General features: G+C 43.0%; 1 protein-coding gene across 1 annotated transcript in view; it reads right to left on the bottom strand.

The window, feature by feature from the left end:
• Positions 1-21396, bottom strand: part of LOC126985346 (tetraspanin-18-like) — a 30251-nt gene extending 8855 nt beyond the window's left edge. Inside the window, exons 1-2 of the mRNA XM_050840106.1 lie at positions 20841-21396; positions 261-349 (exon numbers count right to left, since the gene is read on the bottom strand). Of these exons, the coding sequence (XP_050696063.1) occupies positions 261-349; positions 20841-20937 (186 nt within the window). The 5' untranslated portion in view covers positions 20938-21396. The remainder of the gene's footprint in view (positions 1-260; positions 350-20840) is intronic.
• Between the last annotated feature and the right edge of the window lie 591 nt (positions 21397-21987).

Raw genomic sequence — 21987 nt, 5'->3', positions numbered from 1 at the left:
GTAGTAGTAGTAGTAGTAAATTAGATAGAACACAAACGGAAGAAGGCTTATTATGACAAAGCAATATCATTAATTTGAAAACATAACATTAACCTGAATATTTCGGAAAAGAAAATAACAACTAAGGATTGACATAGAAAAGAAGCCAGCGTTACAAAAAGTAGTAGTAGCAGTAGTAGTAGTAGTAGCAGTAGTAGTAGTAGCAGTAGTAGTAGTAGCAGTAGTAGTAGTAGTAGTGGTGGTGGTGGTGTCTGACTTACCAGTGTGCCGGAGAGGAAGCGGGAGACGGTGATGGAGGTGGCGAGAACCCAGGCCATGTACACACACACACAGGCAGCACACACACCACCTGCACACACACACACACACACCCACACACACCCACACCCACACCCACACCCACACCCACACAGTATTTTCACGCACATGCATTATCACATGAAGTTTAATTTTCTGACGCATATATTATGATTATGGAATTATTACCCCTCTCTCTCTCTCTCTCTCTCTCTCTCTCTCTCTCTCTCTCTCTCTCTCTCTCTCTCTCTCTCTCTCTCTCTCTCCCCTAAAATCGCTTATTATGATGCTTTGTTTTTTACAGCTGAATGCATGGCGATAAACACTATTGGTATTTTGTGCTATATATATATTTTTTTCTTCTTTTTCTTCCTCGCCGATCTGCTTTTATTTTCCTATTCATCTCCAAAGTCAAGTCATACTCACTCAACCATATCCGGAGTATGATTTTTTTTTTTTTCATTTTACTATCTTTATTTTGTCTACATACTATTTTTTTATTATTATTATTCTCACTCATCTGAATCGGCCAGCGGCAGGTATTCATATTTCCCGTTTAATTGACCGCAATAGACATGACTTTTTGCCCTCCTAATTTTTCCAGCAGAAGGCTGAGGCGGCGGCGAGGCTTGTCCGCGGCCTGGAAGTGGTTGGCGAAAAGAAAGGACCATATGACGCCAGGGTCCTGTTACGCCGGGGGGCAGTCAGTGTGAATGGGGGGGATGGGGTGGGGGGAGGAGCGGGAAGGGGACGGGCGAGGGTATGTATGGAAATGCGTCACACTTAAGCCAAACTCTTTCATCAATCATATGGCCTATTGACGTAGTTCTTAGTCCCTCTACAGCCAAGACAGACCATATACGGAAGAAGTATTGAGGAGGTGACTAAGGTCGATGTTTTAGATGCTTCCGCCTCACATACATTATTTTTCTAAGGCCAAAAAGGAGGTAAAAGGCATTCTCATGAATTTTTTTTACACGTTCATGCTACAGAGGCTTTGTCAAACTACCATCAGGCTCATTAAACTACACGTGTAAATGCCCAGAACTCCTACTTGATAAATGCATGGGTCCCGAAATGTTTAATAATATAAACCTTATAATCCTAATCCAAATGAGATTTTTTTTTCAGAAAAGAAAATGGATCTCATTGGGATACTGACTGAGGTACCTTGCCTCCCAAAAGACACAGAGAAGCTCCTTGTGTTTGATAGTCTCTCCACAAGGGCCTAACAGCTCCATGGGTGAGCAAAATTGCCAAGCCATTCAGGGTATGCTTTTAATGTTGCTTTAGCTGCATTAAGCTTATACAAAAACTAGTGATTGAAAAAGGTTGTCAAACACAATTACATACAACTACGTAGGTCATACAGTCTTATATTACGGATAATCGCTTATGGGTGTTGAGGGGATTTGAAAAAAAAAAAACAATAAAACTGTTGATGTTGATTACACGGACGCTAACATTCCTGTAGAAACATTGAGTGTTTGAAGACTGCCGTACAGGCGCTGAGGGGGGCTGAAGAACGATAACAATACGAGTTGCGCAAACGCGGAAACGGTCACAGTGTTCGGAGGGGGCCAGAAAAGTATAATATAATCGATCAAACGTAGACACCAAAGCACATGTTATATAAAAAATAATTGGAAGACACATGAAAGCGCTGAGGGAGGGCCGAAAAGCACCTGGTCAGTGGCAGTTGCACAACCGTAAAAATAGTCTGAGGTACATTGACAGCTGAGGGAGGCGGAGAAAGGTAGTCAGACGAAGACACAACAAAAGCAAAAAAAAGTCTCATAATAGCATCGTGAAATGTTTCTGAGGGTGTTGAGGTGGCCGACGAAGAGCTAAACAAAAGGAGTCACAATGATCTAAAAAAAAAGTGTTCAGGAATAGGGCTGGAGAACAATAGCTAAACATAGGAGCAAAAAACACTAAAATTGTCTTTCAGAGGTGCTGAGGCGCACTACGAAGAGCTATACAATGGGGGTTAAAATAAACTAAAATTCAATGAGTGTTCAGGAGCGTGACTGGAGAGCAATAGCCAAATGAAGGCACAAAAAAACGCCAAAAATATCTTCTAGAGGGCACTGAGGGAGGCCGACGAGGAGCTAAAGAAAGGGAGTGGCAATTATCTAACATTCAATAAGTGTTCAGGAGCTGGGCCGAAGAGCTATAGCCAAACGTAGGCGAAAAAAAACAACGCTAAACCTGTCTTCCATAGGGCGATGAGGGAGGTCCAGTCACGCAAGTAAAACATTACTACCAAAACGTGAACGCCGCGGGGCTGGTGGACACGTAGTTATATACGCCAACCATTAACTCCCTCTCATGGCGGGCGAAGGAGCCAATCAGTGAAAGGAAAGACGCTCAACACCAGTAATAACGTCAGTGAAAGTGCGAAAGACGGCCCATGCACCAATAGGGTAGTTTCTCCCAAATTAGTGTGGAGGGCAAAAGTTTTCTCCTGAGCAGTAACATAATGAACGGTAATGCAAATCATGTCACCACCTCCTCGCCCCCTCATCACTCCCTTTCCCTTGAGAGAAATTGCGCTCATTAGAGTATAACATTTGCCATAACTTTCCCTTCCCTTCCCTTCCCTTCGCTCGAGACACAGCGTGGCGGAAGGGGCAGAGCGGGTGAAGAAAGCGGAGGTAATGGAATGATAATATCCAAACCACAAGGAGGGCCAGAAAAAAAAAATTACTGTTTATGCGAAGTACCGCTCAGCACCACTGTCCCCCGCGTTGTTGTTTACCTTCAGATCCGAAGGAGTTTTAACGTTTCCACAACTTTCCCTTCCTTCTGGACGCGATTTACAGAGGAAGAAAGCAGAGGTAATTGAATAAAAACAAATAAACAAGCCACCATTAAGCATTGTCCCCCCCTGCGTCCATTTTTTCCCCCACGCTTAACTCTCTAGACACGACGAGGAGAAGAGGAAAGCTGAGAGAATGGGATAAAAACAGACAAAACACCACACCGTTTTTTCTTTCTTTTGTCAGTATGAGAGTTTAGTATTTCCACTCGTTTCCCTTCCTCCTAGACGTGATTTGCAGAGGAAGAAAACGGTTGGAATGAAACAAAAAGCCAGTCGGCCACCACTTCGACCCTCCCCCCCACTCCAGTACCACACAAAATAATATATAAGCAGTTTCATGATGCGAAGAATGGTCGTCCCGCTCCAGCATGCTTTTTTATGTGAATAGAAACTCGGCTTTTTTTCATAAATTTCTCCACTCTTGAGGCACGATGACAGGAGAGAGAAGGTTGAGAGGCAGTTTTATGCGACGAACGGTCATCTCTGTGTGCATGATTCTTTAAGTGGATAGAAACTCTGCCTTTATCATAACTTTTCTACTCTTGAGGCAGGAAGAGAGGAGAAAGAAGGTTGAGAGGCAATTTTACGGGAAGAACGGTTATCTCTGTGTGCGTGCTTCTTTAAGTGAATATAAACTCTGCCTTTATCATAACTTTTCTACTCTTGAGGCAGGAAGAGAGGAAAAAGAAGGTTAAGAGGCAGTTTTACGCGTGTGCATGCTTCTTTAAGTGGATAGAAACTGCTTTTATCATAACTTTCCCTACACTTTAGACACGATGAGAGGAGAAAGGAGATTGAGAGGCAGTTTTATGAGAGGAACAGAGTCATTATCCCCGTACGTGTGCTTCTTTATGTGGATAGAAATGTAAGCCCTCTCGTATACGTTGTTGGGATTTCTATGGACTGTTTTGTGACCCTGGTGATAGTTTTACATGACTTCCGCACCCTGAACAGGAGAATCACCCATGAATACCCGATTTATCTTTGTTGTGGCCTTGGAAAGTAGTCGAAATGGGAGTCTGATACGTTTAAATGTTGAGTTCGATAATTTGGTAAACGCTGGACGAGAGGAGAAACAAGGTTGAGTAATGATGGAAGAAAGGAAAAAGAAGGCTGAGAAATGATGGATGAGAGGAGAAAGAAGGCTGAGTAAGATGGATGAGAGGAGAAAGAAGGTGGCGAAGTCTACGCGAAATACGGCCATACTCATCACCGCGTCCTCCTTCTTGTCTAATGTTCTTATAATGCGAATATTTACCTAATAACTGCAAGGGAAAGCGGCGGGTAAGTAGCTATCATCATCATCACCATTATCATCATCAAGCTACGCCAGCCTAAGTAAAGGTGAAACTTCATACATAGTAAATTACAGCCCGTATTTATGAGGCCGCTGGTGTGTGAAGCGGAACAGAACGGAACGCCTCGCTGTACAAACTATAATATCTTCCAGCGGTTTATGATATCACTCTTCACTGAGGCCTAACGAGAGAGAGAGAGAGAGAGAGAATTACACAGATGGTCTTCGGGACAGCATGTAGGTAGTTTTAAGCCACTCGGCGGTGACTGAAAAATCCGAGGTAGTAGCGTGGGGATTCGAACCCGAGTCGTCCATCACGCGGTGAATGTGGGCCCAGCACGCTACCACTCAGCCACCGCCTACCCCAGAGAGAGAGAGAGAGAGAGCGAGGCGGGCAGCTGTTCTCCTCATTATTAATCTGAACACCAAAGTAAACCACAGCCACCACCACAACCACCACCATCACCCCCCCACCACTGACCTCCCCCTCTTTTACACCACAACAGCGTCATACATTCATACACAAACCACTAAGGCCAAAAGGCAGACAAAACGAGAATAAAGCACGTTGACACACACACACACACACACACACACACACACACACACACACACACTTGACCGAGACCATGTGTTCCCTGCGTGTCGTGTGTGCTGCCCTTGTGTGGTGGCGGTGGCAGTGCGAACTTAATAGACGCTCCTTCATTAGCGAGCTGTTGTTGTTAGCGGTGGAGCCTCAAAGAAAACGGGGTGTCGGTGGTAATGAGTTTCGTGGTTGTTGTTTTATTATTCTCTCTAATTTTTAAAGTTTTTTTTTCTTCACACGTGTGGATGCGAGGTTCTTGGTTGCCTTAGTTGCTTTTGCTTAGAAAATGATGGTGTCGGTGGTAATGCTTTTATGCTTTTTGGTTTATTATTTTTTTAGAGTTATTTCTTGACGTGCGGGTTAATTGTTGGTTCTTGGTTTGTTTTGCTGCTTTTTAGCTTTGGTTTACGTTGGTTGGAAGGACGTCTACAGTATGATTTATCACTTTTTTAGAGGGTAATATATTGTGGCGTTATCTGTAATGGTTATGATTGTAGCAGTAGTAGTAGTAGTAGTAGTAGTAGAAGGAATGGGGTTGTGGACAGGTATAAGCTCGGTGAGATCTCTTTAGTTGTGATCAAAAGACAGAAACGTGAATTATTGCGACTCAAATAACAGGAAAACTACAGGGAAAAAATTAAGAGGGGAAAGGAAAGTTTATATCAAAGTACTACACGCCCTATGCACCAACAAGAGCAATAATACCCTGCCCCTCCCGTGTACAGCACACTGACTACTTTGTGTTTCTTATTCCAGTTTTTGACAGAGTTGGTTATAGTCTTCCAAATATGTCGAGGCCGGTCTGGCGTAAGATCCCGCGGGTCCTTTCCTCCCCTCTGCTCTGCCGCACAGTCCCAACACCTATCCCTTCCTCTCATATGTAAGCTATAGGTAACATATGAGAGGAAAAAAGTAGGTGTTGGGACTGTGTGGTAGAGCTGAGGGGAGAAATGGACCGCAGGAACCAACGCCAAAACGGACTCGACACTTTGGTTTCACTATAGAAGTGTTGGATTTTGAGAGTTGAGTCCACATATTACAAACCCAGTCGTGAAAAATTAAATAAAAATGTAACATAATCAACTAACCTCGCCTAGAATAACGGGTCAAAAAAGACAAATCAGACACAAAATTGCTGCTAAAGATTAATACGACGTTTGAGTAATCTGGCGGCGATGTCTTCTTGTCCATCGTATCCCGAGAGCTGACATGTGCGTGATGGAGGCAGGGAGGCATGAAAGCACGGAGACGATGATGGAGGAGACAGTCACGCGAGGGACGAAAAACGAGAAAAAAAAGTAGATAATATACCGCATAACATCCACTTTGTCTTTCTTTATGACAGAAGGATATTACATTTTCTTTTCTTTTGGAGATTTTAGCCGGTTGTCTTTACCGTAAAAAAAAAGAAAAGAAAACGCACATCGCATTCCGTGAGGCTGATGCATGGGAATGGACTAAGTGGAGTGGAGTCCCTCTCTCTCTCTCTCTCTCTCTCTCTCTCTCTCTCTCTCTCTCTCTCTGCCAGGTTTCTCCAACAGGTGCACGCGGCGTATGTCAGGCCTGGCGTCTCTCGAGCAATTACCAGCGCGGGACGAAAAATATCACCCTAATGTATACAGACGACGCCGGCCACACATATGCGGCCTCAAGACTCCTCCAGCTGCTGCCGCCACCACGGGTAAACAGACGCCACCACCACCTCCTCCACCTCCAGGTTGCTCGGGTTCTAGAAGGTCCGGGTCACGATCCAGCGCCGGGTCGCGATAAATCAATGTTCTGCAAATTTTCCTTCCTGCGATTGTTTGATCATTAGAAGTTCCCTCACGACGTCGTCTTCATCTGTCCGTCCAACCTCACAAGGGAAAATAAGGGCGTTAAACGAAGAGGAAGAGGAAGAAGAAGAAGAAGAAGAAGAAGAAGAAGAAGAAGAAGAAGAAGAAGAAGAAGAAAGAAGAATCGTTCTCATGACCCGTTTGCGAGACTCTTCCTAATAATTTAAGCCGAGTGCCTTCCCCCCTCTGTTTTTTTTTTTTTCATCTATTTGAGAAGAGTCGTGACCCGCACTCTTGTAGAACCTTGCGATAGTTTTTTTCTATTTTTTAAGTGCTGCATATAGCGCCGGTAGGCCGTCTCGAGGGGCCTCTTGGGCGACCCTAGTCCGTTAGTGGCGCAGGCGAATTTTATTTGAAACGGCTGCCGTGATATATGACTCATGCTGTGCCCAGCTACACATTTCTCTTTGCTTAAATTTACTTCTTTTGCTTAGCTACTCTTTTTTTCTGCTTAACTACTCTTCTTTTTGCATATTATCACGGCCTGAATGATCTGTGGTGACTTTTCTCTCGGGAACCCATTTCTCAAGTCTCTTCAGGAGCCTCGCATCGCCAGTTACACATTTCTCTTTGCTTAAATTGACTTCTTTTGCTTAAGTACTCTTCTTTTTGCATATTATCACGGCCTGAATGATCTGTGGTGACTTTTCCCTCGGCATCCCATTTCTCAAGTCATTTCAGGAGCCTCCCATCGCCAGCTTTCTCCCTCCAAACAATGCCGTCCCACGCCCCCTAGCGGAACAGAACGACACAGCGAAAGTCGCCCCATGTCCTCTTGATGCGTTCACGTTCTCCCAACACGCTCGCGGGCCTTTGTGTGTGTAGCGTGTTTGCTTATCGGTGCTTGCTCTTTTCTCTTCTCCATCCGGCTATCGCTCTTTTGTTTGCGTGTGTACTTGAAGGTCTTGAAGGTCTCTCTGCGTCCAGCTTTGTGCACGCGCCGCGACCAGTAGCACAGGTTCATCTGCCGTAAATCCGTCTTTAATTAACTTTGTCGCTCATTTTGGTGTTTTAAGGTTCAAGACTATCAGCTCCATTCAATCTTAATCTCTTTGTTTGACTCTGCACACACGCTTACGCACGTACTTCTATCATTAGCTCATCTACCGGAAGACTGTCTTTATTTTCCTCATTTTGTCTTCCGTTTGGTGCTTTGTGGCTTAGTACAGGATCAATTCCCTTTAAAGGTCGGATCCTTGTTCACACCCATAGCCTCTGGTCCTCTGTCATTAGTAATTATTGTCTACAAGAAATTAGTCTTTAGTTTATTTATATAATAATTCATGAAATTTTGATTCCTTCAGGTCATCTTCCCTTAGCCTTAAAACCTCAGCGACCAACCTTGCTTGAACGTAAACACCAGTACAGCTTTTGTTATTAGAACTCATTCATCTACCGGAATCCATCTTTGCTGAACTTATTGTCATTATATATATATATATATATATATATATATATATATATATATATATATATATATATATATATATATATATATATATATATATATATATATAATCTATTAAAATTCGTCTTCAGTCGAATAATTCTGCCTTCCCAATGGTGTTTTGAAGGGATAGTTATTAACTGTCTTGGCCACAGTTCAGACAGTTTGCGGCCGCGCCGCCACCAGGCATTGCGTCTGCGCCTGCTGAACGAAGCCTCATGTGACACCTGCGAGGCGTGTGCTTGACTTCCTTGTTGAAAGTTTCTGCACCACCTGTGCCGAAGGGAGTCAGAGTGAAGGGTGACTAGGTAAAGAAAGTTGTTTGTGCGAACACGATTTATTAACGTGGTATGATTTGATCTGTATTAAAGATGACAATATCATCTAAATTTCGTTACTTAAGGTCGTGTACCACACTTAACCTCACTTTTCTTATAATACGGACTGTTTGCTTCAAGACTTTTGTCCTGCATCAAACGCACAACGATTTATGCATTGAAAAAAAATAAAAATGTTGTGAATTGCTCCTAAGATTTTAGACGAAACATGGCTTTATAATACTCCATCGGTTTCACAACAAAACATGCAACAATTAATGCACCACAAGAACAATCAAGGATCTGGCAAACAGGATTGAGAGCGAAACACGCTCTACGCTACTCTGTCCACTTCATCATCCAGTGCAAGGCGATCAAAGCACCACAAGTCACACAGTTATTGGGCGTCTGACTTCTAGGGCTGTAGACATCACAACAAATAAAAATGCCAATAATATAGTATCACCAAAAACAATAAAAACATCACCACAACAAACACCTAGACATCAGCACAAAAACAAAACAATAAAACGACAGAAAAAACATTAAAAATAACAACAAATAAAAACATCAATAACGAAGTATCAACAAATAACAACTTGTGTAATATAATCGACCGCAAGTAAGAGTCGCCCTTTCCTCGAGCTGTGACGTTTCCTACAAATGAATAAATCTAAAACCCCAGGAAACGAAAGTAATATTCATGTGGGAAGGAAACCCCCAACAAGTGCCAGGAAAAATAAAATCGTAACCTCCCCTCACACCACACCAACATACGCGGCACTCTCTAATACACCACGTAAGAAGGCAACCCACCACCACTAGTCATAAAAAAAATAATAATAAATCGTCCCGCCCTCCCTCACACCACACCAACATACGTGACACTCTTTAATAAACCATGAAAGAAGGCAACCCACCACCACTAGCCTTGAAAAAAAACAATTATAAAAAATAAATAATCGGCCCCCCCCCCCCCCTCACACCAACACACACGGCACTCTCCTAAACGTCGGTCAGCGTCACAAAATCACGTTCATAAACAAACTTTTCCCACGTGAGCCGAGAGGAATCAGAGCGGAGTAAAGTCTCACGTTTATTGACCATACATATAGCACCAAATGTGGGCAGAAGGCGCGCAGCATGCCTCTAGGTCTGGGATAACAATGCTTACCTTAAAAACAAAATAGTAGTGATCGATTGTGAGAGAAGCGGCGTCCGTGATGTATCAGCCATGTCGATTTTCACATAAATTAATAATATATTTTCGAAAGGTGCTTATGAGTGTCTTTCACGTTCAGGGTACAGAAGCTTTGTCCTACTACCACCAGGGTCATACAACTATCTATGGAAATACCCACAGCTCCTTTTTTTTATAGCAAAGGAGACAGCTCAAGGGCACACAAAAAAAGGAAACAATAATAAAAAGGCCCGCCACTCGCTGCTCCTAAAAAGAATCCAAAGAGGTGGCCGAAAGCATTGTCAGATTTTCAATCAATCACTCTTTCATTCTTTTTTTATTTATTTCTCTCTCTATCCACTTACTTATCTATCATTCAATCTATCTATCTATCTAACACGCTTATTCAGGTTCACAGTCATCCGTTCATTTATTTTTTGGTAAGATCATCCCGTGTTGACATATACTTTCTTTCCTTGAATTGATTTTACGTTACAATTTTAACTCATTTATCTTGTGTCTCCCTGTTTTCCCTCGTGTCACGTTAGCCAATAGATACTCAGGATGTTTGTGTTTCGATCCGCCAACTCCAAGCCATGTAATTAATTCTACATTGCGAGTAAGACAATAACAACTACTTTCACATCCTTCTGTCTCTTGGCTGATGATTAATAGCTATTCCGGCCTCAGTTGCCTAGTCTCGCCTTTCTACCGTGAGAGGATAATCATTGTAACTCATTAATATATATTTTTTTTTACAACAAAGGAGACAGCTCAAGGGCACACAAAAAAAGGAAACAATAATAAAAAAAAGCCCGCTACTCGCTGCTCCTAAAAAGAATACAAAGAGGTGGCCGAAAGAGAGGTCAATTTCGGGAGGAGAGGTGTCCCGATACCCTCCTATTGAATGTACTTCGTTAGCTAGAGAAATGAACGTCGTGTGGTTGTATATTGATTGTATGTACGGCTGTCTAGCATATGGCGTTCTGCTGGTTTGAGTGGAATACTATTGGTAGTTATTTCTCCAGCGTGATAAATTACTTTCCACCTTCGATTAGAGATACCGTTCATTAATATTCAATTCGAACTTCCCCATCGAAATATTGGGACCTATATGTACATAGATTAGAAAGCTTCCTTGATTGCAGTGTTCCCTTCGTCTACTATTTATTCATATTAAATCCGAACTTCGCCATTGAAATATTATGTCTTATATGTACATGGATTTGAGAGTTTCCCTGATTCCAGTGTTCCCTTCGTCTGCCATTTATTAATTTTCACTTCGAACTCCACCGTCGAAATATTACGCCCTATATGTACGTAAATTAGAAAGCTTCCTTGATTGCAGTGTTCCCTTTATCTTCTTATAATCAACGTCATTCATCAACACTCCATTCACAAAAAGACAACAGCAGCTTTGTTATTAATACTTTCACCCACGAGATATCTGCAGTATGCCTTGTATTTATATATTAGAAAGCTTCCTTGATTGCACTATTCTGCATATTTACATACAAAATAAAATCAAATGCACCGTGAATTTATACATCAATGGCAACAAAGCGATTTATCTTCATTACCCACAAAATATCTGCTTCTCTATATACATGTCCACTTGATCAGAAAGCTTCCTTGACTGCACATTTCGCATATTTACACCTAAAACAAATTGTATCACCACCATCATTTCCTCCTTCTTCTTTCACTCCAATAGTAACAAAGCGATTTATCTTCATTACCCACAAAATATCTGCCTCTCTATACATGTCCACCTGATCTGAAAGTTTCCTTGATTACACTATTTCGTATATTTACACCTAAAACAAATTGTATCACCACCACCATTTCCTCCTTCTTTCACTCCAATAGTAACAAAGCGATTTATCTTAATTACCCACAAAATATCTGCCTCTCTATACATGTCCACCTGATATGAAAGTTTCCTTGATTACATTATTTCGTATATTTACACCTAAAACAAATTGTATCATCACTACCATTTCCTCCTTCTCCTTTCATTCTAATGTCAAAAAAGCGATTTATCTTCATTACCCACGAATTTCCTGCCTCTCTGTACATGTCCACCTGATCAGAAAACTTCCTCGATTCCTTTATTCCACATATGTACTTATAAAACAAAACAAAATGTGCACACCGTCATTTAACACTCCAAAGGCAAGAAGCCGGTTTATTTTTATTACCAACGAGATTCGCGCCTCTCTGTACATGTCAACCAGATCAGAAAGCTTCCTCTATTGCACTGTTTCCCATATTCACACATAAAAGCAAACAAAATGTACCACCACTACTACCACCACCTCCTTCTCCTCCTCCTTCTTCTTACACTTCAGTGACAACAAACCGATTTATCTTCATTCCCGACGAAATATCTCACTCTATACATTACCAGATCAGAAAATTTCCTTCATTGCCCTATTCCGCATATTTACACACAAAACCAAACAAAATGTACTGCCAACACCACTGCCATCTTCTCCTCCTTACACGCCAAAGACAACAAACCGATTTATCTTCATTCCCGACGAAATATCTCACTCTATACATTACCAGATCAGAAAATTTCCTTCATTGGCCTATTCCGCATATTTACACACAAAACCAAACAAAATGTACTGCCAACACCACTACCATCTTCTCCTCCTCCTTACACGCCAAAGACAACAAACCGATTAATCTTCATTCCCGACGAAATATCTCACTCCATACATTACCAGATCAGAAAACTTCCTCCATTTGCCTATTCCGCATATTTACACACAAAACCAAACAAAATGTACTGCCAACACCACTACCATCTTCTCCTTACACGCCAAAGACAACAAACCGATTAATCTTCATCGCCAGGAAATATCTCACTCTATACATGTTTACCAGATCAGAAAGCTTCCCTCTTAGCAGCACGTGCGATATCTACCCGTGAACAGTACTCCTTCCCCGTTAGCCAAACACGTAACTCACACAGAACATCACGTTTATCAGAACTAACGCCACCCACGAGATCGCGCCTTATGCTCATGTTTACCCGATTAGAAAGCCTCATATCTTGCTGTAATTCGCACAGCTCCCCACAAAACAAAACAGCTGTACCGTTAACAGCAGGCAACACACACAGAGCACATTTGTCAGTACGGTACACTACCTTCACCCACGTAATGCCTCGCCTTATACGAACGTCTGGACTGTTTTAGAAGAGGTCTTATTTGCAATGCACAACAAAATCATTCCCCCCTAAAAAAGATATACTACTGATACGCGAATTAATAGCGGGCAACACACACAGAGCACATTTGTCAGTACGGTACAGTACCTTCACCCACGTAATGCCTCGCCTTATATGAACGTCTGGACTGTTTAGGTCTTATTTGCAATACACAATAAAATCATTCCCCCCTTAAAAAACATACAACTGATACACGAAGACTTACAAGACCAAAAAGATTAACACCGAGGCGTTCATCCGTATACTCCCCTCACCTTTTTTTCCTTCACATCCCTCTTCTCACCTTCTATACCTGTTTACCGCATTATAAGTCATCACCTCTTCCAGTACACGCCTTCTACCGTACACCAAAACATGCGCATCACTGAATTACACACAAAACAACATTTTAATCCTGGCTAACATCACCCACGAAATAGCTAGCCTCGGTTTATGTTTACAAGATCAAAAATCCTCCTATCTTGCCTTATAAAATTCCTGTTGATACCTTCACAAGAGAAGATATGCATCGTTAAGTGGAATGTGAAGCGATGCGTTTACTGTTGCAGCCACTACCATTAAAATACTTGGCTTCGTATTCCTATATTTACTCAATTACAAAGTTCATCATCGTAAAGTATATATATATAATTATTAAGCGGAACATATTCGTCATTGATTAACAGCACTTGTCCCCTACCACTGTATCTTTTTAGTTTCCTGGTGTTACTTCCACATGTATCCTTAGTTGTATAATCACACTCTGTACTGCCTGGGGGTTGGGATGGCATGCTCCTCCCTTCTCCTTTGTTGTTTACTTGCAACAATAAACGATCAATCAATCAACATTCATTTAGTACTATACACCAACACGCTGAACATAATTAAGTTCATCAATAAAATACATGGCTTCGTATTCCTGTTAACCATTTGGATTTTAGAAAGTCCCTCTTCGTGCAGCAAACTATAATATGTCTAAGCACTGAGCGGAACAGACTCGTCATAAATCAACATTCAATTAATATACACTGACACGGTAAACATATATCTATCTCCATCATTAAAATATCTCTCTTCTATACGTATTTACCCGATCAAAAACTTTCCCTCCTCCAATAGTCCGCATATTTATCTATAAAACAAAATATTTCAATCATTTATCACCACACAAATCATACATCAACACGTTCACGACTGCTAATTTCACCATAAATAACACTATCAAGGCCTCGTCTCTGTGTTTGCCCGATTAGAAAGCTTTGGTTCATAGAGTAACTACACGACCTCACGCTTACACGGCCAGCAAATCAAGACCGTTTCCAGAGGTACGTACGTCTTCTGCTGAGCATATATTGACCGAGAGGCAGCGTCGTGGCCTAAGTATGTACCATCAAGTGCAACAGAGTGGTTTTTTTCTCCTCTCTGCAAACTCAGCTGGATTTGCCAAGGTGAAGACTGACGGAGTGACTGATTGACTTACTTACTTACTCTCTCTCTCTCTCTCTCTCTCTCTCTCTCTCTCTCTCTCTCTCTCTCTCAGTAAAATAAAGAAAATGGGTCAAAAATTCGAGACATTAACACAATCAAATCGAAATATCATGTAACCTCGGATCATATGCCTCCTCCTCCTCCTCTTACACAACCATCACACCCTCCTCTTCGCTGATTCCCTCCTATACCATCATCTCCTTCCTCACATCCTCCTCCTCGTACATTTTACCTCCTTCTCTCGTCCTTATTCACCACCACCTCCTTATTCTACTCCTTTCCTTTCAATTTCAACTTCTCCTCCTTCTCTTCTACTTTCATAACTACTTCCTTCTCCTCCTTCTCCTTTTCCTCTGTATTTCTATTGTTTTATTTTTCTCTCGTGGGAAGACAGACAAATAAACGATACATTACGCAAAAAAGAACTTATAAAAAACGAAAACAAAAATAACAGTAACATAAGGCCATACGGAGACGGAATCGAACTTTTCATTCACCTTTTAACTTCGATTGTTACCACTTCCTCCTTTTTTTCTCTCTTCTCGTGAGGTTAGAGCGTTACTGTTACCATGTCAGTGCGGAGTGAAGTGTGCGGAGTGGCGGGGAACGGAGTGCTGGCTGATTCAACAGAGCAGTCACTCAGGTAAAGCTTGAGGAGTTGAGGGAGGAGGAGGAGGAGGAGGAGGAGGAGGAGGAGGAGGATACTATATTTCTTGTAAGGTGTTGTATATAAAGTTGCATGAGAAAGAAGAAGAGTAGGTTAAGAGGTTGGAGGAGGGAAAGGAGGAGGGGAAAGAGGAGGAGGAGGAGGAGGAGGAGGAGGAGTTCTATGACAACACTCAAAGAAGCGTAAGTCATGATCACAAAAAAAAGTAACAGAAGAAGAAGAAGAAGAAGAAGAAGATGCTGATAAAATATAAGTATTCATGGATGTGATAATATACCACCACCACCCGTAGTAGTAGTAGTAGTAGTAGTAGTAGTAGTTATTATTAGTATCATTATTTATAACGCTGTTGTTTATGAAGCACTTTCTCGGTTTTCACTCCAGCAGACACGTGACCTTCGCCCGCTGCGGTCTGAGTCCAGTTATGTTCTCTCTCTCTCTCTCTCTCTCTCTCTCTCTCTCTCTCTCTCTCTCTCTCTCTCTCTCTCTCTCTCTAACACATGGTAAACTTGGCTGTCATGTTAATTTAAATCGTTAACAGATGTGAAACTAAGCTGGCATTGCAATTATATCTGAGTTTGTGGTCATTGCTACTACTACTACTACTACAACGGTATCAGTATTTACGAAAACAGGACAGAATAATAAAAGAAACAGGAAAATAAAGAACCACCACCACCACCACCACCATTACCATCCCTTTATCAACACCGCCCTTTTACAATACAACAAACAGACAAACCCACAGCAAAAGACACACCCACATAGGCCCATTCTTGATCAGCCTACTTCCTTGCCCGTTTCTGTGTCAGCCCGTCCCTTCTCATTTCCATAGGCAGATTAACTCAACCCCCAACCGCGCCGGCCCAACCCTTGCGGCCAGACAATATACACGACACGGGCCATGCGCACTAACACACTTTATACTGGTAGCTTCGCCTCCTCCTCCTCCTCCTATACTGCCTGCCCCCCTCCTTCCCCTCTTCCTACTTCCCCTTATCTCTCTCATTTTCTCCTGCTACTTCACCTCCTTTCCTACTTGCTTATCATCCCTCACTTACTCTGACTTTTCTAACACACTTTATACTGGTAGCTTCGCCTCCAACTCCTCCTATACTGCCTGTCCCCCTCCTTCCCCTCTTCCTACTTCCCCTTATCTCTCTCTCATTTTCTCCTGCTACTTCACCTCCTTTCCTACTTGCTTATCATTCCTAATTTACTCCTTGTGTTCTTATGTTTACTTCTTCCTATTCCTCCTCCTTTGCATCCCTCAGCTCCCTTTACTGTTTTCTTTTTTTACATTCCTTCGCCTACTGTTTTTTTTCTTTTCTTTGTATCCTCTATGTCCTCATCTTCTTCCTTCATGTTCCCTAACTCCTCTTTCTCTCCTATTACACTTTTACACTCCCACCTCCTCTTGCTGTTCTTTTACATCCCTACTTCTTCCTTTTCCTTTTCATTCATAAACTCTTCCTTTTTCTTTACTTTCTCTGTCTCCCTTTCCATTCCTATACATCTCTATCTCTTCTTCCTCTTCCTTTTTATGCCCCTTCCTCTTCCTATTCCTTGCACTCCTCTATATTTTCCTTTGCATCTCCTACCTACCACCTCTTCCTCTTAGCGTCCTCACCTCCTCTTCCTCTCATACCACCACTATCCCTCCTCTTCTACCTGCTCCTCCTGCTACACCTCTTCCTCTTCCTCCTCCTGCTTTTTCTAATACAACCCTTATTCTTCCTCCTCCCCGTTCTCCTCTTTAATTCTGTGTCATCCGCTCCTATTTCGGCTTCCACTTTGCTGCTATCTGCCTGTTTATCTATCGAAGTAACTCCCAGCTCTCCCATCCCTTGCAGCAAGCCATACATATAGATAAAATGTCTCCTATATACAGCTTTCTCTCTCTCTCTCTCTCTCTCTCTCTCTCTCTCTCTCTCTCTCTCTCTCTCTCTCTCTCTCTCTCTCTCTCTCTCTCTCTCTCTCTCACTCCACTTGCAGATCACGTTTTCGTACTATATAGGCCTATTTATTTATTTGTCTAACTAGTTCCCTTTTCAAATTTGTTTCTATCTTCTTTTTCTCCTCCTACCCACCTTACTTCATCCCCCGTGTTATCTTCCTCCCCCTTCTTCTCTCCTGTGCCCTCACCTTCTCCTATTTTCGTACTATATATTTATTTATTTATCTGTCCAACTAGTTTCTGCTTCACATTTGTTTCTACCTATTCCTTTTTCCTACTCTCCTTCCATCATCTCGATATCTTTTCTCTCTTCTTCTATCCCACTCCCTCACTTTCCCCTATTCCTTCTTCTCCTGCATGACACCTCCTATTCCTTCTCCTACTTATATATAGTATCACACCTCTTATTACTTCTGCTACTCCTATACCACACCTCTTTCTCCTCCAGCTCGTTCATCACACCTCCATCTCCTCAGCCTATGTATCAGATTTACGTTCTCACGCACAACCCATATACGAGAGAAAGCACACATACAAAACATGTCTCGTTATCTTCCTCCTCCTTCTCTCCTCTTATTCCTTCTGCTCATACATCACACTTCCATCTCCTCAGCCTATCATCAGACTTACCTCTCACGCACAACCCGCACGAGAAAAAGCACACATACGAAACACGCTTCCTTGTTATCTTCCTCCCCTTTCTTCTCTCTTACTCCCTCACCTCCTCCTATTCCTTCTCCTCCTACGTCACACTTCCATTTCCTTTGCTTATATATCAGACTTACATCTCACGCACCTTCCCTTTCCTCTCTTACTCCCTCACCTCCTTCTGTTCCTTCTCCTCCTACATCACACTTCCATTTCCTTTGCTTATACATCAGACTTAAACCTCCTCACACATAACCCTTAGACGAGAGAAAGCACATGTACAGAACGTCCCCATACCTATATATACAAGGACCCCCAAAACCCATTCCTTCCGGCGAGAACATATATATAACGGCGTCCGTGGCAATACGTACGCTAAGCAGCCATTGGGCCATTCCTTGCGGTCACACCAGACATAACAAGTAACCGGCGAGCTTTACCGAGGTTCACATCCAGCTTACCCAGCACCTGGTCCGTTCCGCCAGTGACCGCCAAAACAGCCCCAGTAACACAGTAAAGGCGGGAGCTCCCCCTTCTCCTCCGCCTCTTACACTGCCTTTCCCTCCTCCTCCTGTATTACCCTGCCTCCTCCTCCTCCTCTTTCTCGACTCCCTCATGGTAAAGACGGCAGCTCCCCATTCTCTTCCTTCTCCTATACCTCCTTTCCCTCCTCTTCTTTTTACGCCACCCTTATCTCCTCTTTAACTACTTACTTCTCCTTCCTCCTACTCCTTTTCCTCAAACAAATCCTACACTCACACAAACTCATCCACTGCCACTTCCTCCTCTTTCCCTTTCTGTTCCCCTGTATGTTTCTTCTTTTCCTACATTACTACAATAGTATTTACATTTCCTTCGCTTATGCCTACACCACTACATCTTCCTTCTTTTCTTCATGTTCCCCATACACCATCACCTCTTCCTCTCACAGCCCTTCTAATACTACTCGTGTATACTATCTATCACCTATTTCTTCTATTATATCACCACCACCTCCTAGTCATCCTATCCCACTACTCCTACTACCACCACCACACCCTCCTCCTCCTTTCACTAGCTGTCAACAGGTAGGTCTTTGCGCTACTTTCTAACTATCATTACATCCAGTCCCCCGTCAGCCTGAATGACAGATACGCTGCAGGAAGTCAGTGGCAGGAGCATCATTCTGCGGGTGTTATAGTTAGTGATATGTTCGCCATTATGTCTCCTCTCGTAACTGTTAGCCGACCACCATCACCACCGCCACCACCTCCGCCACCGTCGCCGCTATACGTTCCGCGTGACTTAAAAAACACGTTGCTGCTGCTGCTGCTGCTGCGTCTGCACCACCTGTCTGGCTCTCTGGACTTGAGTTTTCCATGGAGTGAATAGTAAATGTTGACTCGCTGGTAGTGCATTGGGTTGCTTATCTTATTGCTGAGGCTGTGTGTTCAACTGCATGGCGTATTATCATTATCATCGGTGGCGGGTGCTTGGACGAATTTATATCTTGACTGATTAAAATTGCCTTTCTTGCAGAGGCACGCAAAACCTCGTCGACAGGCCGGCTTGGTCGGCGTCAGTCGATAGAATCGGTCTAGGTTGCAGTAGTAATATTTACAATATGATACCAACAGATTTTTTTTGTCTTTTTTTTCATGAAGAGGTACGGCGGCGTTAATATTAAAAGCAACAGAAGACGACAACATCGGCGACAAACGTGTATTGTGGAGTTCATGTTGGCCCACTGAAGGCCTGAAGTGTGGATGAAACTGCAAGAACCTCACGCCTACAAATAACAGACAGTGATGGTGTGCGTAAGAAGGCTACCTGAGATTTGTGTGTGTATGTGTGTGTGTGTGTGTGTGTTTCTTTCGTCCAACAAAAACTGACCCGCATCTGTGACCACTTCTTACACAGGACAGACGAGGGAGCTGAGGGACATTACCTAACAATAATACGTGTCACTCAGATTTAAAGCCCAATGCACCCGCTTGTGTGTGTGTGTGTGTGTGTGTGTGTGTGTGTGTGTGTGTGTGTGTGTGTGTGACATAAACCACGAAATCTTCTTCAGTAACTCTCTTGGTGCAGGTTATTACACATGATAGAAGCAAGACAACCTGCGGTAATTATCGTGCATGTGGCAGATGGGTCGCGGGAAGTGGGGTGCCAACTGGAGTGAGCCAGGTGACGCGCGGCCTTGTTTGAACGGCGCTGACTCGGTAAACAGGATGATTGACTCTTTTCCTCATTACCAACCACTCGCATGCACGCTAGTCAACACCAGTAAAAATCTTGCTCCACATACCTCGGTGGCGCTCACGTTCCTATACAGCGGGCCAGGTGGTCGACGAGTGTGTGTGTGTGTGTGTGTGTCCAGGCATGCACGTAATCATTATCAAACATTTTAGTTAGGCTAGTTACAGTAAGGCAAATGTATACTTGTCTAATTATGTGTGTAAGTAGTCTATGTATGTATGCATGTATGTATGTATGTATCAGTGTATGTATGTATGTATGTAGCAATATATGTATGTAGCTATGTATGTATGTAGTTACGTATGTATGTAGGTATATATATGTATGTATGTGCTTACGTATGTACTTATGTATGTCGCCTATGTATTTACGTATTTATGAACGTAAGAGTAGCCTATCCATAGTGGCTGGGGTGAAGATTGAGCAGTGGGATGGGCGAGGTGCAAAGTGTAGTAGTAGACGCGTTGATGATGATAGCAGTGCATTAGGAGGATGGGGTGGCGCCTACTGATGCAAGATGATGGGGTGTGGTGGTGGTAAGGTTGGTGATCATGGCGGTGCTGGCATGGTAATTACTGGGCATTTGTAAAGGGATATGTATTATTGTTTTCATGTTAAGGTAATAAATAATGAGAAATCTGGTGCGTGGTAATCTGGAAACAAGGTCAGCCTCACTAGTAGCAATATAACTAACTAACTAACTACTTCTGCTACTACTACTACTGCCCAACACACACACACACACACACACACACACACACACACACAGTACAACACATACAGTACAACACACACACACACACACACCACAAACATCACAAAAAAACATTAAATAAAACTCACGAATAGGAACACGGAGATGCCGGTGAGAACATGCCGCAGCCACCCTATCGCCTTAGTCTCCTTGCTGAACACGTTGAGGCGCCTCAGATTCATGGCTTCGACACGGGCTTCGAACCACTGAGCAGGCGAAGGTGTAGAAATCGGAATAAAAAGTCTATGCGGGTCAGGGTATGGAGTCCTTTAGTTAAACATATGCGGGTCACTCAGTGTTATAATGTTTGTTCTTGGGTGTTCTTTGCACTTCCATTCACCCACAGAGAGTTCCTGAAGGCGGCGGTGATGTAGGCCGTCTGCGTTTGTTTGTTTCCTCAGCGTCCTGCGGTTGGATGTGGGTCTTCACCGCGTATCCTACTTATAGTGTCTTCTGCTGTACTGAGGGTTAGGATGCACATGGGGGTAGGTCCTGCTAAGCCTCACTGCGGTACTATCTTCCTGATTCAATATGGTGATGGTTCGTATAGGTTTGTTTATGCAGCGTGTTCACAGGTGGTTCCCGGGAGAGAGCTACACGTCAACTCTCAGCCACGTCCAGATGACAACTGAACTCTGGAGTCTGGGCTGTGCGCGGGTGCGGGGGACTCCTTCTAGGGGGACGAAGGGAGGGGCAACTCAGGGGGGGACGGGGGCGCGGATTGCTGTTGGTTGGTCCGCCGCCTGTCCGCGCTCTCAACACAAGCTGCACACTTTCTACTACAGGACGCCTCAGCTGCTTTCACTGCGGTCGGGGAAGGCGTGTGTATGGAAACAAACACCTGTCACTTACATCATATGGCTCGCTTTTCACCTCCCGACACCGGCTGTTGTTTTCTACTTTGCATAAAAGCGCCGCGATCTGCCTACCTGCCTGCCCACCTGTGTTAACATAATTTCCGACCCCTGTCCATCTGAGAAAGTTTAGGCCTACACTTTCTCGTTATGGACGGTGGATGTATTTGCATATGAAAGTTTATCAGCGAGTGTTGTGTAGTAAATAAATGCGCAAGTAAATAATGTGAATAAAAAAAATCCTCTTACATTATCTACTTTTTCATTTGTTTTTACATTATCTACTTAGGCTAAGTTGTTTTATTACTCATCACCTCTGCAAAACTTTGATCAATCTTATTGCAATGGATTATATATTTTTTTCAGGTAGCAATCAAT

Source organism: Eriocheir sinensis, chromosome 5 (assembly GCF_024679095.1).
Source record: "Eriocheir sinensis breed Jianghai 21 chromosome 5, ASM2467909v1, whole genome shotgun sequence".
NCBI classification, from domain to species: domain Eukaryota; kingdom Metazoa; phylum Arthropoda; class Malacostraca; order Decapoda; family Varunidae; genus Eriocheir; species Eriocheir sinensis.
Note: the sequence above shows the minus strand (reverse complement) of the source record. Positions and strands in the feature narration are given on the sequence as shown.